General features: G+C 37.6%; 1 protein-coding gene across 1 annotated transcript; it reads left to right on the top strand.

The window, feature by feature from the left end:
- The first annotated feature begins 208 nt into the window (after positions 1 to 208).
- LOC132132176 (TBC1 domain family member 10A-like) lies at positions 209 to 17,261 on the top strand. The gene is made up of 9 exons (XM_059544484.1): positions 209 to 1,094; positions 8,036 to 8,132; positions 8,838 to 8,945; positions 9,865 to 9,971; positions 10,062 to 10,176; positions 11,327 to 11,392; positions 14,550 to 14,739; positions 15,120 to 15,274; positions 15,693 to 17,261. Exons 1-9 carry the CDS (start codon positions 901 to 903, stop codon positions 16,116 to 16,118), a joined length of 1,458 nt encoding a protein of 485 aa, XP_059400467.1. The 5' UTR covers positions 209 to 900; the 3' UTR covers positions 16,119 to 17,261.
- Positions 17,262 to 19,151: the final 1,890 nt, after the last annotated feature.

The following is a 19,151-nucleotide window of genomic DNA, read 5'->3' as shown; positions in this document are numbered from 1 at the left end:
GCGATTAATTAATTATTTTTTTAAGTAGATTAGTTAAATGTAATACACCATTAAAATATAAAACTATAAATAACACAGAATTGAAATACTTTACGTTCTAGTTGATAACACACACTATATTCGAATTCAGTGTGATTGCAATCTGAAGTTGGTGTAAATGATACTGGCATTGTAGATAGGAACTGCGCATAATCAGCCACGCCTCCTTAAAGCTCGCGCCTGCGACTTTAGCCCGAGCCAGTCAGTCAGTCAGTCACATACGCTTGTAAACACCGATTATATTAAATAAGATTCAAACGCTGGCGTCAGAAACATTATACAAATGTTGACTTTACAACACAGTGAGTCCGAGTTTTGTTCATTTCTACGGAAAGTTGGCAAGCTTTGCTTTTTACGTCGGGTTAGCGTGCTAGCTTATAACTCTTCCAGTTGTGGTTTGTTTGACAGAATTTGGCAGAAGACAAACAATCAGTCCAGTTTCATTTAGTTTGATCTATAATAAATTACCAACCAAGCACCGTCGATTTATTAAGATGGAAGGGTGTTATTATTGTTTGGCTAAGCTAATTTAGTTTAATTAATTCATTTATAATAATGTATCTTCACGTACGTGGTTTTTGTGGAACTCATTTATAAATGTACCTAGTAAACATACACGATGGCCTGTCAGGGTCATATAAACCTCAGTTTTACTTAACTTTAATATCGTTACCTTCAGGTAACGTTAAAGTTATGATGTTTTGTTAGTATCACCGGAGGTTGTGAGGCTCAAATCTCAGTGTGTCGATAGTTTGAGGCGGTTGACAGGAGGAAATCCACTATCTGTGTGTCAAAACACACTTTATTCTTGCTTGGCCCACAAGCAAGTGAACTTTATCGCGTTTGGAGGTGGTATTCAGCATGGCTAAGCTTCAGTCGGGTAACGGAGTGGAGTGGAAGGACAGCAGGAGTCAGCGGGGCACGGTGGAGAGTCTTGCCGAGCACGAGGGCTCTTCTCTGGGCTCGGACTCTGAGCTCAACGGCTTCGCCAACGCGGAGATCCAAACAGACAGATACGGATTCATAGGAGGAGCTCAACAAAGCGCAGGAGAAAAGTAAGTGGCAGCAGCTACATTTATGGATGTAAACGAAAGACTTTAAACTATTAATAACTGTTTATACTATAGAAACAGATTATATAGAGCAGCTGTGAATGTGTTAGTGACTCTTTATAATAACTTCCAGATATAATTGCATTATGTAATACTCATCATGAACAACAGTTATAAATAAATGTCAAACCTTTGCATACACATCCAAAAGCCCTTGAGCTACTGATTAAGCATTATGTAATGACTTACTCATGAAAGTTACTGTGAAACACACTTATGTTTTTTGTTTTGTTTTATTGGAGTTTGTGCCACATTTCTCACACCTTCATGAGTGCTTTCATTTAGTGCACTCTCAGTTGTTTTTGAGGACACTCTGTCCTGCAGGACTTGGTCCTTGTCCATGTGAGCACAGATGAGTTGACAGGTCTGTAACGCCACCGAAGTCCTCAGAGGTTGTTCTTGCTGAGTTCTTCTAATCTGACCAGCTTTGAGAAGTGCTTCATCAGCTCACATTCCTCCGTCCATGTAAGAACGGATGTTATATAATATTATAAGCTGTGTGTGTTTGCTACCATTTGCCTGCCCTATTCTGGGATTTGTAGAAATGTAGTGAAGTCAAATCTGAATAAATCAGTATAATCATAAGAACTGGATTAGTAAGTAACAATGTTTTATAAAAAAATAAATTAAATATGTTTCCATACAAAGGTTTGGACAGGAATATATACATATGTACATTACAACAAGTTTTTATTCATGTTTTTGAAAGAAGTCTCTTATGCTCACCAAGACTGCTTTTGTTTGATCGAAAATACAGTAAAATATTAATATTGTCAAATGTTATAAAGTAATTCTTTTCTATGTTAATATATTTTAAAAAGTATTTTATTTATGTGATCAAAGGTGAATTTTCAGCATCATTACCCCAGTTTTCAGTGTCACATGATCCTTCAGAAATCATTCAGATTTTCTGTTTTGCTGCTCAACAAACATTTCTTATTACTGTTAATGTTGAAAACGGTTGTGCCGCTTCATGTTTTTGTGGAAATTGTAGTACTTTTTTTCAGGATTCTTTAATGAATAGAAAGTTTGAAAGTAGATCATTTATAAGAAAGAGAAGAAATATCTTTTGTAACATTATGATTGTCTTTACCGTCACTTGATATTTTTATGCGTCCTTGCTGAAGTATTCCTAGTTCCTTTTAAAAAGGTCCTATTTTTGAAGTGTAGTGTATTAGTCTTAGCACTGGATATATTGTGCATCTTAATTTTTTCATGCCAAATTATTTTTTTCCCTCTAGATGATCAAGTAAACTGCCAGCATCCTCCTCTTCTGCAGTTATTACAAACACTTGTCTGTTTTGCGTCTCTAATGACTCCAGACAATGCAGTTCTGTTTGGCCAAGCAGCCATTCACTGATCAGATTAATCTGCTGTTGAATTAAAAGCAGAAAGGCGCATCTGTCCTCTACAGTTCTCATGAAGAATGTCTCTTATTCCCTGTACAACAGAAGGTTTCTTTCCAGTCTCTCATTGAGACTCATGCAGGAGTTTCCTCTCATGCTGTGAACTCCCTTTAGCACTCAGAATTGCTCATTGATTTGTTTTGGCAGAACCTTCCTGCAAGTGTTTTCAGTTTTGAAGTGAAACTACTCGGTGACTCATTCAGTTCATTCGACAAGCAGTAGTGTGGCGGTCAGGCATCTGAATAGTTTTAATTGCTGATAAAATAAACCGGTCAAATCATCTTGCAAATATGCAGTCTGTTTTAAACTCTGATGAGCAGGGTTTGAAATTAACACCCGCCAAATGTGGGTAAAAATGAGCTGTGGTGGGTAACGCTGTCAAATCACCAGCCAATTCGGCGGGTTACATTTCGTGAGTTATGTTCACTTATTCATTTCTTAGGGAATTTCATGCAAGCCAAATCTGCACAGGTTTAGAGCAATTTCTGAACTCATAAGACATCGTGACATATATAGCAAAAACCAAAAACGCACCAACAGAGTTCACGCGTAAGCGACTACACATTTACAGTGCATTCTTTTACTGCGTAATTCAGTCTATTAATATGCATTAAGAATGATCTCACAATTTAACATAAGAGGGCAGAAAATGTATATATTTATATCATATATCAAGATTAATCGCCTTCGATAATGAACGCGATATTGCGTAGCTTGTCAGTGATCTACGGCTCTGTCTATTAAATGCCGCTCCATTTGAAAGCAGGTGATGGCGATTTAGCGTTAATCACGGAACCGGATTTACTGACTACATTTTGCTTGGCCAAAAATATGTGGTCAGAATACACAGCTTCTTATGAAAGGCCCTCAATTGTTTTGTTTTTTGTTGATTTTTGATTTTGTTGATTTTGCGCTCAACATTTTATTTTTTTTCTCCATATTAAAATGCATTCCTCAGAAATCTGCTGATACTCCATTCTTGGCCAGACTATAAGAAATGGATTGCATTAGTTTTTTAAAATAATTTTTCTCACACACATCGTTCTCTCTTTCCCATCAAGCATCGTATAAAAGAGGTCTTTGAGGATTGTATGATTACTATGGATCATCATGACATGGAAAATATAGTTCATACTTAATGACATTAAAGCCTGTTTGAGAAAGATGGCTGTGTTCATGCTACAAGGACAGTGTGTCTGCACAATTGACAATGACAGTTGCACTTCTCTATAGAGAGTCATTGACTCACTTAAGACATTTCACTGTTTGGCTTTTGTTTTCCTCCATTTGTTTACTACTGCCTTGGAGATGAAACCAAGTGCCAAGCCTCTGGGGAGTGTTTTAGTGCACCAGTTCACTCTTGACATTCACATAACAGAGCTTCATCTGTGTTCGTTCTGATGTGCTCTGAGAGGATTTTTTTTTTTTTTTGATGGTTTTCTCCTCTACTAACTGGTCTGAAGAACATGTCTAGAGGGTGAAAGGAAACACTTTCTGAGTACTTATATCAGGGGTGACCAAACTCGGTCCTGGAGAGCCAAGGACCTGCAGAGTTTAGCTCCAACTTGCCTCAACACATCTACCGGAAAGTTTCTAGTATACCTAGTAAGAGCTTGATTAGCTGGATCAGGTGTGTTTAATTGGGGTTGGATCCAAACTCTGCAGGACCGAGTTTCGGCACCCCTGATTTATATGATACTTGAAGGGTCAAACGTTGCATGCTCAACACTTTCCATGAGACAATTCCTCTTGTACTTCATAAGCCCATCCTCCAATCTCCATTCAACACTCCATTCAACTGTCTCTGTGTTTTCAGCGTAACATAATTAGGTCAACCCGTGTACACGGGAAAAGTAAACAAGCAGCCGTTGGGCCCTAATACTGTTCCATAGATCTAAACATTCATCTGTAATCTGACCGCTTACGATAAGGCCATCCTTAAAAATATTCTTGTTTGCCGTAACCCGACCAACCCTGTCAATTTAGGAATTTTTTTTTTTTGCTTTTAGTTTGACCAACTTGCCGGTTGTACATTTGCGTTAAGACCGACCAATTTTGTTTACTCTTCAAACAACTAATACAAAAGCAATAAAATAATATTCATTATATTTTAGTAAGTATTGTAAATATATAAATTGCCTAGGCCTACATACAAACGAAGGCTACGTTCTGTCTTAAAAAAAAATGTGAGGTCATCTATGTTTACACTATTTGTTAACGGATGTCACACTATGGCCTGTGCGTTCGCTTCGTCTCCTCTCATTCACTGTCAGAGTCAATGGTTCGCGCTTGGTAATGATGGCTGCGGCTGCAGTAAACTAAATGTTCGCGGTCACCGTTCAAAGTCAAACGGGTTCGGGCACCATAATACATCTAAAACATTCATTAAAACAGTTCGACACCGCTTTAACTTGGCACGAAGTTCTGGAAAAACTGTGCCCAGATCTTTTCCCATCCCTTCTCCCATCTAGTCTAAAACCGTGTCTGTGTCGACTGTCACTTTGTGTTCGAAAATCTATTGCACGAATCGATTGGACCAACCAACACAAGTTTCGAAAACGAAAATAGGAAATTGATTTTAACGACCTTCTCTCGGAGCGCGTCCAGGTTTTTTTTTTTGAACACCTGTCACACAGCAACTGCAGCTTCGGACACACACGCATAACAGCAAATGATACTTCTGCACAGTGTTTCTCTTTTTACAACAGAAATGTGAATTCTGCCAGTATTCAGACAGTCTCATGCATACAGATTCAGGCTAGAATCGCCAATGCGATTTTTTGTTGTTGTTGAAATTTCTAATCGTAAACACAGCCATGTTGAAGCCTGCAGTAAATGTTTTGCATTATGGCAGTCCACTCTGCTTATTTTTTTTCGAGAATGCTGCACTCATGTTTGTCATTGTGCACGTAATTTCACGCCAATAAATCATCAGAAATATTGGTCTTTACCAATATATTGAATCTTTACATTCGTCCTGCCTGTTGTCCGTGGATTTACCTATATTTGGTGTTATTTGCTGTATAAAATGCATCTAGACATGCAAAATCGATTTTACAATCGATTCAATGAACACTTGTCACTCCAATCAAATAGGATTTATTTTTCACAAAAGTGACAACCCAAGAAAGCAAAGTGAACGGTCTCTCATTTGTAGGTTGCATTGACACCTAGTGGTGGATGCAAGTAAAACAGTACCTAATTTTTTTTTCTTCTCACCTGAAATTCATGCAATAAACATGTTTTTGACAAAGATTTTAATTTGTTTGTGGTCTGTATAGCCTGCATCAAAATGAGGTTTGCAATGATGCGGCCGAAGGCACGGGTAATGAAGACCCAGTCAGTGACGTTACGGTATGCTAATTTGTTTAAATTCATACCTAGGTAATCACCATCACCAAAATTTTACTTTTTTTTTTTACATTGAAACTTGAAAAAAATAAATATGTTCCTACCTACCGACCCTTTTTAAAAAAAAATTTACTATTACTGCAAACCAAAATATTTTTAAGGATGGCCTAATCCAATCTGGACTGTGTAATCTGTGTACACACTGCATGACACGTGTGAGTATATTTGCTTTCCATTTCAAGACCAAGTGTCTGCATGAGCCATGGGTTTATACAGCGCTGACCTTTTGCCATGGGATTACTGGATCCCTTGGTATCTCAGGGATGGACTTTCATAACATGCTTTTAATCCATCATCATCAGAACGTGCATTACTTCCATCATAAGCGACAAATAAGTGTCCACAATAAAGAAAAGGAAAAAATATTTCAAAATCTGTGCCATATTCTTAGAAATATACTCCTCCATATGTTTAAAAAAAACTTTTATACCATTTTCAAATGGAAAAGTGTCATTTGGTGTTACCATCAAATACAAATTATAAACACATTTCCTTACACTTTGAATCCATGTGTACATATTTATTTCCTAAATTTTTAAAATTATTGCAAGGTAAAAAGTAGTATTTACACATGTTCTGAATGATTAAATCATAAATATCAAGTTTTTAAAGAGTTGCACCACATGACATTTTGTATCCGTACCTTGCCATAAAAAGATTATCATAATTATTATAAAAGACAAAATGACACAGTCATAAGAGTCTGCATGCATCCTCTATGATAGCATGTTCTCTTATGTTTTTCAAATCAGATAAGTTTTTTCTGCATATTGGTCACACCACATGACTTTGATATGGCCAACAAAAAATAATCATGTAATCTATGTTCGTTGTATGCTCTTGTCGCCCTCCGATCACTGGAGTTATAAAACACAGATGCAGGACCAGAGCCATTAGAAGTGCTGTTTTCAATGCTCTTTTTGAGATCATTCATCAAACTCCAACTCTAATTGTAGTGTCAGGTTTTGCTCAGACAAGAACTCATGTTTTCTGAAGAAATGTAACCTCCATTTTTTTTTAACGATTACTGTAAGTCTCTGTACTCCTTTCCTATTGTTTTTTTGTGTTTTTTTGGTAATCTGATATAAATGCACTCAATCACATGTTAAGGGTGTGTCTGTCAGCTGGATGTAATAAAAAGCTTTTCAGGCGGAGGTGCTGGGGTCACTTAATCAGAAGACAAGTACAGAGAGATTCCCAGAAACACGGCTTTCCCCAGTGATCTCCCTCACTCTGACTGCCCAAATTGTTCTCATAAACAGTCATCCCACATTAACCTCACTTCTTATGGTTGTGCAACCTAGTAATACATTTGAAGACATTGAGTTGCTAAACATGATGGTAATAGTTGAAAACGGCAGTCTTCTGCAGTGGTAAGCAGCTAGTGTTTTGGATTTCCCTCAGAAGATCTTCCTGTGAACACATGATGACGCCTACAGTACTCTGTTTCAATTGAGATAATTTGACACCCACATTATGCTTTTCAAACACTGTCTTGCTGTTGTTTTGGACATACCGGGTCAAGATATATCAAGCTTCATGTATAGGAATGAGTTTGTAAACATATGAGGGTTGATTTTTTAAACATAGGAATGAGTTTGTAAACCAACCAAAGTATGTTGCTGCATTTCATGAAGACACTAAAGAATCATATCAAGTTGTGTAAAATGGGCATCTGATGTCCCTTTTAAGATATTAATATTTGAACTACACATAAGACAGTGACAGTTTTCTCATTTCATATCAAATGGGACTGATGAAAATAGCCAAGTCCTCTGACCATTTCAGTGAGGGAGTGGGTTGTTAGACTGATTCAAATCATCATTGTCACTTCAGTAACAACCATGCTGTTGCTAAATAGTGTTGCAGAAAACACTGTCTGGGTGACAAATGCACCATTGGCATGAACAGAATTGAATGTGTTGAACGTCTGCTCTGAACAAGAACCAGTTCTCGGATCCCAACCCTATATCTGCTAGCATGTGTGATTTTGTAAGCGTGGGTGTGCTTGCATGCATATTATATCAGATAAATGATCTAATCTCTCTTTGTTCTCTCTCAATGCAGTGATAATATTCCTCCAGACGTGCTCCGGCAGAGAGAAGCCAAATGGCTGGATATGCTCAACAGCTGGGACAAGTGGATGGCCAAAAAACACAAGAAGGTTGGTCTCTGACAAACACAGGTTTTATTTTGTTCTCGAATAGCTCAGATTCGTCTGATAATGCTGTAACATTCATAAAATGGTCAACAACATGAAGTCATCATAGGAATTTGACTGCGCATCTGACTTTGTGTGCTTCCAAAGTCACAAACATTTTAATTAAATCAGATAAAGTTATGACCAGACCCACATGAAATATCCGCCCACAGAACTCCTTATTGCATTATAATAATGTTAAATATCATTTGCTTTTATAATTCTCATTTATGATTCTCTTGGTTCTGAATTTCTCTCCAATGACTAACCTTCCAGACAAAATATAGAGTTAGTCATTTCTCAAGTTATGATACACATCAGCAGCTCATGCATAATTAGTGTAATTCTGCTCGACATGGCCTGTCATGAATATTTGTGGTAACAATAATTATTCCAGTCGCGTTACCATCCGATTAAGCAAATAGAAATGGAATATATTTTCATGTCTTTATTTCTTGAGCACTAGTGAATTATGCAAGCACTCTAAATTAACTCTGAAAGTCTCTAGAGTGCTCTGGTGTTCTGCTTTGTGTCACTCAAAAAAAGGATAAACTTGGTTTGTGAATGCAAGTGCTCAGTTTTGTTTAATATTTGTATTAAGACTAATGGTCATAGTTCATCCTACTTTGCAAGTGTACAAGCTCCCTGTCTCTCTCCATTTCTCTGAAGGTGAAGTTGCGCTGTCAGAAGGGCATCCCTCCATCACTCCGAGGTCGTGCGTGGCTTTATCTCTCTGGTGGGAAAGTGAAGAAAGAACAGAATCAGGGCAAATTTCAGGTTTGTCCACTTGAACCTTTGCACGCCTCTATTTCAAAACAGTTGTATTAACAGACACAATACTTATAGCCACATGTTAAGGCAGCCAAAATGAATCCGCACCGCTGTTTTCTACACTGAAAATGATAAGAAATGGTTCAATAAGTATATTTAGATAATTTTCTGAAGGGATCATGTGACAGTGAAGTGAAGACTGTAATGATACTGAAAATGCAGCTTTACATCACAGGAATAAATTACATTTTACAATGTATTATGATAGAAAACAGTTATTTAAAATTGTAATAATATTTCACAATATTATTGTTTTCATCATACATTTGAACAAATAAATGCAGCCTCAGTGAGCATAAAATACTTTTCATAAACCTTATAAGAAAATCTTAACCTTTCTTAATGATCCTTTACTTTTATATCCTTTACAGGGATCGAAATCCCATGATGCAAGGTTCAAGGTGGTGGGAAAAGCATAGAATTTTTTTGAATTTTTTTTTATATATATATATATATAAATTTTATTCAGTACGTAACATTTCAGTGTACCCTTAAAATTTACACTTACCCAGTATTTGTGTGAGTTATGTGTTTTTATGCCAACTCAGATTTCTAATCCATTATAATTCTGTTTTTGGGTTTAAAGGACTATTACATTCAATAATATTATTCATTTAACTGCACTGACACAATCAAAATCACATTTGAGCTGAATAATGACACTTAACTTTGCAATATTGGCATTGTTATTGAACTGAATAGAATTAACATTGAACTGACTTGAGCAGAATAATCACACTATTGCCTTCTTTAGAGCTGCAAACTGAATGAATTTCTTAATTCATGAAATGTTTTATTATGATGTTTCATTAATATGCTTTGCAACACTCTGTATTGTATAAACTGTTTTGACTTTATGTGGCAGGAGTTGGACAGTCAGCCTGGAGATCCTAAATGGGTGGATGTGATCGAGAGAGACCTCCACAGACAGTTTCCATTCCACGAGATGTTCGTAGCTCGAGGAGGCCATGGGTAAGTGTGCCCTCCCGTCACCTGCAGGCCTCTTCATCTGAACCCCATCACTTCATACAGTCGTGTGTGTGTGTGTGTGTGTGTGTGCAGGCAGCAGGATCTGTTCCGGGTGCTGAAGGCGTACACACTGCACAGACCTGAGGAGGGATACTGTCAGGCTCAAGCTCCTATAGCCGCAGTGCTGCTCATGCACATGCCTGCTGAGGTCAGTCTGCAGTCCATTATTGTGCTTCTCTCTGATCACTCACTGACAGGTGCTCCTTATTGTAGTTTTGAATGCATTTCATAAATTATTTATTGATTTGTATAAATGTCTATTATGATGTTTTATAAGTGATTAATAAAACGCTAAAATTATTGGTAACACTTGAAGCTTTTATGTATAATGTACTCGTAATGTGTGTTATAACGCAATATGTTTTTTCACACACAGTTGTAACCCAAGTTAAAATGCATTATAAACTTTGCAGATTAATTGTTTTGTCTGAAATTGGTTGTTTGTCATTTGTTTTGAATGCATTATATTTTATCAAGGTGTAACAATGAGTGTAAATGATTTGTAAAGGAGATCATATAATGCATTACATGGCATAATTAAAGGAATTTGTTTACGGAGAAATGAAAATTTCCTGAAAATGTACTCACCCTCAGGCCAAGATTTGAGAAATGTAGCATTACATCACTTGCTTAGCAGTGAATGGGTGCCGTCAGAATGAGTCCAAACAGCTGATAAAAACATCACAATAATCCAAAATGACTGTAACGGTTAACATCTTGAAGTGAAAAGCTGCGTGTTTGCAAGAAATACATTTCATAAAGCCACTTTACCTTGAAACTGTTGCTTTGCTTCTTGCCAAAATGAGTCCATAATCCATGATAATGCTTCCTCTAGTTTAGAAGTCCATCCCCTGTAGTCATCCCACATCATAATCCACCTAAAACTGTTTTTGAAAAAACAATATTATGGACTTACATTATAGACCAATATTTTAGCTAGAAGCAGTGGTTCGAAGTTAACCAGGTCTTGAAGGGATTTGTTTCTTACAAACATGCAACTTTTCACTTAAAATGTTAACTGACGGACTGGAGTAGTGTGGATTATTGTGGTGTTTTATCAGCTGTTTGGACTCTCCTTCTGACGGCACCCATTCACTGCTGAGGATCCACTGGTGAGCAAGTGATGCAATGCTACATTTCTCCAAATCTGTTCTCATGAAGAAACAAATTAATTCACATCTCGGAGTCCATTTGTTTTCTTTATTAATATAATTTTGGTTTTAATTACTTGAGTACAGTAGCAAGTTAAAGTCATACCCTATTTTGGTCTTTACTCTTTTATGGTCATGCTCTGACAGGATGCATTCTGGGGTCTGGTTCAGATCTGTGAGAAGTACCTGCCCGGATACTACAGCGCAGGCCTGGTAAGTGGAGACTGTATACAGTCCTCCTCCGTTTAGCACTTGTCTGCATGTCGTCAACCCTCAGATTCACACGAGAGCAATCAATCACCCTGAAAAAAACACTTGATCGATAAATGACGAGATGTTGATCCTCTCGTGTTGTTGTGGGAAATTTGCTGATGTAGAGAACTGTTCGTCAGAGAGATCAGAGTTCAAGGGTCATTCTACAAAAGCACTGTATAACTGATATAGGCTTATGTTTTTTTAATTTATTTATTTTTCCCTTTTATTCAAAACAATTCCAAACATGCTTAATATATCAGGAAATATCTCATTTCTCAAATATGTGTAGGTAAACGCGTTTTGCACTTTTATAGATTGTTATTTGATTAATTTATGGAAAAGTAGTGAAATCTATTAACTACACATAAAAACCCGACTTTTTACTTAAGTGCCATATCATGCCATAAAATATTTTTAATACGACTGAATTTGCATTTTACCCTCTCAGGCTCAAATTAAGTTTTAGTAACTTTAGTAACCTTAAGTAAAGTTTTTAGTACTCCAGATACATAAAATATGTATCTGGAGTAATAAGGTTTTTACTTTTTAACTGTTGCAAATCAGCAACGCCTGCCTCGAGAGGGTTAATGTAAATTTTAATAACAATATTGTAAGTTACTTATTTTAACACTTTCATTTTACAGAGAGTAAAGAACATTTACAGTATCAAAGAACATTTTCATTCAGTCTAGCCAGAGTTCAGGCACTCTCAAAAACTCCCATTAAAATCACTGAAGCACTTTACATTATGAAACGAATATCTTACTTACATTCGTACGCACATCTGCACTTTTTGTTGTTTCTGATGAGAGAATTCGCTAAATAATTCAGTCAGCGAGCAAGTGAACAAAACACCGCGTTTCAGTGATGACTCTTCTGCACGTCTCTGATTGGCCATTGCATCCATAAGCGCAACAGAATAGTTTCTGATTGGTTATCATGAAGCGTTGTATGAACGCGTCTGTCTCTGGCTCAGTGCCGGCCAGCGAACACAGATTTGAATTTAGAAGCTGATGCTGTGCACTGAACTATCTAATCACACCGCTGTGATTGTATCAAAAATATAAAAAAATATTATTCAGCAATTTTTTTCATTTATTTTTTTGTCGTTTGGAAGCCAAAATCCACTTGGCTCAGAAAGGGCACGTGCTCCCTCACTTTGAATGGGCATGACGCCTCTGCCCTCGATGCCTGTGAAACGTTTCTCCCTCAAACAGCACGCTAACATTACTTCTACACTACAGGCTACACACCGCAATATAAACAACATATCTGCATGTTCTCACATCACATCGTTTTTGTAAAATATTAATAAGTAAACAAACATCAAAATCACTTCGCTGAGAATGAAACACAACTTACCAGCTTGTTGAAAATATCCTCTGGCAGTGGCAATTAAAAAATGCATGCGCAAGCATGTAGTGCGAGTGAAGAGCAAATTTACACTCGACCGTGTGTTGTGTGTTATGTACATTATTGTCATTATCGTTTTCTCCTTTTTGGAAAGTGATGTAGTCAAAACATTCGGTAGTGTGGGTTTTCCAGAAAAAGTATGTACTCGCTGGACCTCTGCTTCTCATATATATACTACTGTGTATTGTGCATGTTATTTCCTGACAGCCATCGATGATGTTCAAATTATATGGATTTGAAACCGATGGATTGTAAGGCCATTATTTATTTCTTAGCTGGCAAGTGTTCAGTGAAGCGATTGATTGCCCATGCATCTCCACAGAGTGTACAGAATTGAACTAAACTAGTTGTTAACACAGTTAATTCATTAACAAATTTTGATATCAGTTCATTTAGAGTTTTTATTTTATTTTTTCCTTTTACAGTTTAGTTAATGATGCACTGTGTATTGGTAGCATCTCCGATTTTTTTTTTGTTCATCAGTATCAGTTGCTATTGTCTGTTTTGGCCAATAATAAATAATGCATTTTTTCTGTTTATGGTTATCCATACTTTTTTACACTTACACTTAAAATTAATTTTTTAAAACACTAAACATCATTAAATGTAATCCATAATGGATGTAGCAAATATCAAAATGAATATCCATTTTTCATACAGTAAATTACAATATTGTGATGCTTTAATTCACGTGTAGCATTTAAAAAAAAATGTAATGTAAATTAACATCAAAATCGAATATATTGCAGCATATTAAATGTATAATGTCCAGTCATGTGGAGCAGGATTTTTTGTGTTTGCTGGGTTATCTTTCATTAGGACATGTATTAGGGTGCTAATTAGGCTCTCAAATGGCCCAGTGCAGTCTTGAGTGTTTCTAAACCCGCTTTTGTCCTTTTTATCTTTCTCTCACATTTATGTATTTTGTGCATAATGTTTTTCTGGGCTGTTCCATTACCAGGAATCCAGTGCAATCTCAGCTTCATGTGAGGGGTTTTGTGTCTGACCTTCAGGAGCAGAGTAGGCGGCAGATGAGGAGTGAATTAAACCAACATCAGGATCTTGCTGTCTCTCTTTATCACTCGTTCTCACGCTTCTGCCTGGGGGGTTTCCTCTAACCATTCCTGTTTTAAGCTTGGGACAAAATTTGTTTATCACATCCATGTAAATAACTTGTATTTGCAAGAGTGTCAAATCATAGGAACTTATCAGCAGAACAATTCAGTCACCAGATATAATTTACATTTTGAGAATCTCTTTAAAATGGAAATCTGTTATAGGGAAATGGACTCACTGCGGTACATGTCCGATTTCCCTTTGTCTTATCTTTCTTTGTTTCCTCTTCATCTCTGTCTTCACAGGACATTTACATTATCAAAGAACATTTTCATTCAGTCTAGCCAGAGTTCAGGCACTCTCAAAAACTCCCATTAAAATCACTGAAGCACTTTACATTATGAAACGAATATCTTACTTACATTCGTACGCACATCTGCACTTTTTGTTGTTTCTGATGAGAGAATTCGCTAAATAATTCAGTCAGCGAGCAAGTGAACAAAACACCGCGTTTCAGTGATGACTCTTCTGCACGTCTCTGATTGGCCATTGCATCCATAAGCGCAACAATGGACTCACTGCGGTACATGTCCGATTTCCCTTTGTCTTATCTTTCTTTGTTTCCTCTTCATCTCTGTCTTCACAGGAGGCCATCCAGTTAGACGGCGAGATCCTGTTCGCTCTGCTCAAGCGCGTGTCCCCGGTGGCCCACCGGCATCTGAAGAAATACAAGATTGACCCTATCCTCTACATGACCGAGTGGTTCATGTGTGCCTTCTCCAGGACGCTGCCCTGGGCGTCTGTCCTGCGCATGTGGGATATGTTCTTCTGTGAGGGTGAGATTCACTCTTAAAGCCTATTCAATACCATATGCACTTTGTCCTTTCTTGATACCCCACTCTCCTCAACCGATGAAAAAACAGTTTACAGCTCACTGGATTCACACCTTACTACTCTTTGTGGCATTAACTTTCAGACTGCAGCAACTTTATACCAAAGCGGAAATGTAAATGTTTAACATGCGTATGTCATATTTGATATATATATATATATATATATTTTTTTTTTTTTTTTTTAACAAAAAAGTAGGATGCACATGTTTTGCGGTATTGCCAATCTGTTATGAAACTTAATGATATATAAGTACTGCAATGTTTTCCGTCTTAGATACACTGTTACTTTGTTTGATGGACTTGCATGTCTGTGTGTGTTGCAGGAGTGAAGATCATCTTCCGTGTGGGTCTGGTGCTGCTGAAGTGCATGCTGGGATCCCAGGAGAAACTAAAAGGGTGTCAGGGCCAGTATGAGACCATGGAGCTGCTCAGATCTATAGAGCCACGATACATGCAGGAGGCTTTCCTAGTGCAAGAGGTATCGCCCATACATACACCTGTGTGCTTTACTTCAACTTAAAAATCACTTCGTTTCAATTTAAAACATTTTTAATCTGGACTAAATGTTAAGTATCCTGAGAGATGTTACACACTGAATAACAGTGTAGCACTACTACCACAGGAATTGATTATGATTGTATATTACTTGTTAATAGAAACAGTAGGCAGTGCACATTATTTCCTGTGCAGTATGTAGTCAGACATAGGCTGTGTCTCCCCCTGCTGGTGGCTTTTGGCACATTGCATGCATTAAACAGTACAATTTGATTTGCCAAGTAATATTCCTCTGAAAAATTCTCACTTAAATTAATTAAAATATACTTGCTTTGTACAGGTTTGTTATCGTTATTGACTTTTAAAAAGACTTTTAAAAAACATAATCCCCATCATTTCAGGTCATCGAGTTGGCCGTGTCTGAGCGTGACATAGAGAAGGAGCATCTCTCTCAGCTCCGGCGCTGGAAGGAGACCCACGGAGAGCTACACTCTAAATCTCCTCCCAGAATGCACGGCGCCAAAGCCATCATGGCCGTTGAGCCGCCCAGTCGCCAGGACCTCAAACAAAACCCCACGATCATCGTCGAAGCACCGCAGACCACCGAGAGCAAGCTGGAGAAAGGGAAAAAAGCGAAGAGCAAACTAGAGAGGAAAACAGACAAGAAAAACACCTTGCCGCCTCGTAATCCGTATCCATTACCCAGCGACCCAGCGTTAGCGAGCAGTACCCTCTCACCCAGCGAATCACAGCACCTGCAGAAAGACACGCCCCTGCAGGGCTCCAATCAGAGTCTCAGTAGCACAGAACACGACACCTACCTGTGAAGCGCTGGAAGAGGGACACCAGTGCTGGCCGCTGAATGTTTACTGTGCAGAAACATCTGTCTCCCCTCTCTCAGGATTAGACATCGACGGGGAGATCACATGACACGTCTGGACCAACACATACTTCTGGGAGACACAAAAGAGAGCATGGATAAAACCATACACATCATGAGGTCTTCAGCTGTGCTTACATGATTATATATGTACATGTGTATGTTTGGAAATGAAATGAAGAACAACTCTCAGATTTCCAAAAGAAGCGTTAATGAGCTGCTCATTTCAGCTGCTGGATGCAGATGTTCTTAAGATGTTGAAACTAGTAATGATTCGCGAGTGTAGAGGACATATTCTAGCCGGATGTAAGTACACTTCATCTGCCTCAGGAGACTGCATTTGTCTGTTTTTGTGTTTTTAAAGGAATACACAAAAAATATTTAAACATAAGTTTAGGATTTATGCTTTTGAACTGCATATAAACGTTTCATCCATTAGGATCACACAGTTTTAAAATGAGCAAATCTAATCTTTTCAATCTCATACATCCCATACTAATATTTAACAATTTATTTTTGTTCCACAGCTAGCCCAGTTTGAACTACGTTCATTCATTCAACTGAATCAATTTCATTGTTTTCACAATGACCAGATTTATTCTGATTGATTGTTCGCTTATGATAAAACCATGGATGGAAATTTCATATGCATACATCTTAGACCAAAATATTTTTTAAGTGAATCGTTAACAAAAAAGAGAGCGAAAACAAAACACCCTTGTCGTGTTCTTAAACCTGTATTTTATTTATTAGTGGAACCAAAAAGCAGCAATTTTGAAGAATTTTTCCACTGCAAGTTTCCTTAGAGATTAAAATGCCATTCAGGAATTCTATATGACATCGTATGCTAATATCGACTGCTTTAATGGCGTTTCCTGAACTTTTAGGTCAGAAGGCCTGCATTAATATTCTTCAGAAAAATCTGAGCGAGTAAATAATTGACTGAACTGTTCCTTGATTGTGCATTTGACATATTTTTGAAGTGAATTCAGTCGTAATTCCTCGTCTTGACCAATAAGGGGCTCTATTGACCCGTTTTAAATCAACATTCCATTGCATTTCACCATCTTGAGCTCTAGAGGGCGCCAAGATGAATCCCGGAGATCTGCGTTGTTTATATCCTGAGACCAAACATTTCTGTTCTGTCAAACCTTCATTTCAAGCTTTGTGCTCTCTGACAAAACGCTTAATATATAAATCTATTTATCTTGGTACAAAAATGAACATTTATTAAACCGAATCTTGCTCTTTTGCCTAATAGATATGAATTCCATTTGAAAGTGTCAATCGGAATCAATCAATTGAATGTACTTTTGGGAGAAATATTAGGCCTATATCAAATATCAGAGGTCTCTGCTCAGACCAGGTTTGCTCCTCTGTCGTGACAGATTTTCTGTACTTTCCATATGTTTCAGTTCTCGTCATAATGGACAGTGATCTACTTGACTTTGACTGTCAAATTCTTGACCAAGAGATTGTTTTGCACATTTCCGTCTTGATTTACTAAACCTGAAAGGGTGCTGTAGGGCACAATCCTCTGACCTTTTGTAGGGTGAAGAAAATTCTATTTTTAAAAGCTCTATGGATTTATTTTCTCTGATGTAAATTGTATAGCCAAGACAATTTTAACACTACGAGACTTTTGATTTCTCTTCCTGCTATGGCCTCTTGTAAGTATGGAAGATATGTATATTCATGAGCATTTATTGGCAGATTTGATATTGTATGCATTCACTGATCGAGCTTTTTCTTTGAGAGGAAGCAGTAATTTTGCGAGCTAAAAAAATTAGCACATATCAGCTAATTTCATAGAATAATTTACTATGAGGAACCACAAACAGATACTTGGTATGCATGATTGATATATTTGATTGCTGAATTTTTTGCTTTGATAATCCAGGTACCATATTTATCAAGCTTTTTAGAATCAGCTTCAATTCTCTTGTGGAACATGAATTGAGGTTGAGGAGAGATATTTATGTATAGTCTTAAAATCCCTGAATGCTGTAATAAAGCGATACTAAATTTTTTATGCGAGAAGTAAACATTCTTAATGTTATCAATAACATTTGTGTGGTTACTATACGAGTTATTTCTAAAAAGAACATTGCAGTACAATTTGGGAGAATAATTTTGAATACAGGCCGTGTGCCAAAACGTGTCACTCTGATAAGAGATGAAGTTACTTGAGATGTTATTTTCCTGTGTTCACGCTCAATTTGTTACTTCCTCTGGATGCCAATTACATTTCTGAGCAAAAACCACTGGAAAAAAATGTTCATGATCAAATAAATTAGCTCCTCTCAGATTGTGGTGTTCCTGAATGATTCTTTGCGTCTGTCATTAGTGAGTCCGGAGGGAAGGCTGAGCTGGAATGAGGATGAGGAGAGGTGAAAGAGGCTACTGTGGCCGTGTGGACGGGACACCTGCTGTCCTCTGCTTCAGCTCGAGGCTCTCTGAGATTTGCATGTCAAAGGTGCTGGCGTGCTCCTCTCTCCTCATCTCCTCGACGCTCTCCAGCATTTCCCAGAGCCCCTCCTGTCAGCGGATGTACCCATACAAACACATTAGTCAAACCTCTAGTCAAAATGAAGCTAGAATTCGACTGGTTATAACTTACATGATCAAGACTTCTGATCAGTTATTTTAGCTATACTAAACGGCTTTCACAAACGACTGATATGAAATACACAATACATCGAGACGTTCCTTTGGAAATCAGTCTGGGTAGTTGAGCAGCGTGGGGAAAGCTCATAAACCATCCTGTAGGAAACGCTGTGATTATTTATGAGCGCATAAGACAAAAATCCCCTCTCCTGCATGAGGTGTAGCGGATGTCTGATGGTACGGAACAACTGTGTGGCTTTCCCATTTCTTCCTCCTTTTGTACTCCTTACTTTTGTATACTTTTTTTGCTACTCTTTTCTCCTCTGCTCAGTCACTGGCACTCATTTCCTGTCAGGCTTACTGTCATTTTACA

This window comes from Carassius carassius, chromosome 49 (assembly GCF_963082965.1).
Source record: "Carassius carassius chromosome 49, fCarCar2.1, whole genome shotgun sequence".
Classification (NCBI taxonomy): Eukaryota; Metazoa; Chordata; class Actinopteri; order Cypriniformes; family Cyprinidae; genus Carassius; species Carassius carassius.
This window is presented reverse-complemented; position numbering and strand designations above follow the sequence as displayed.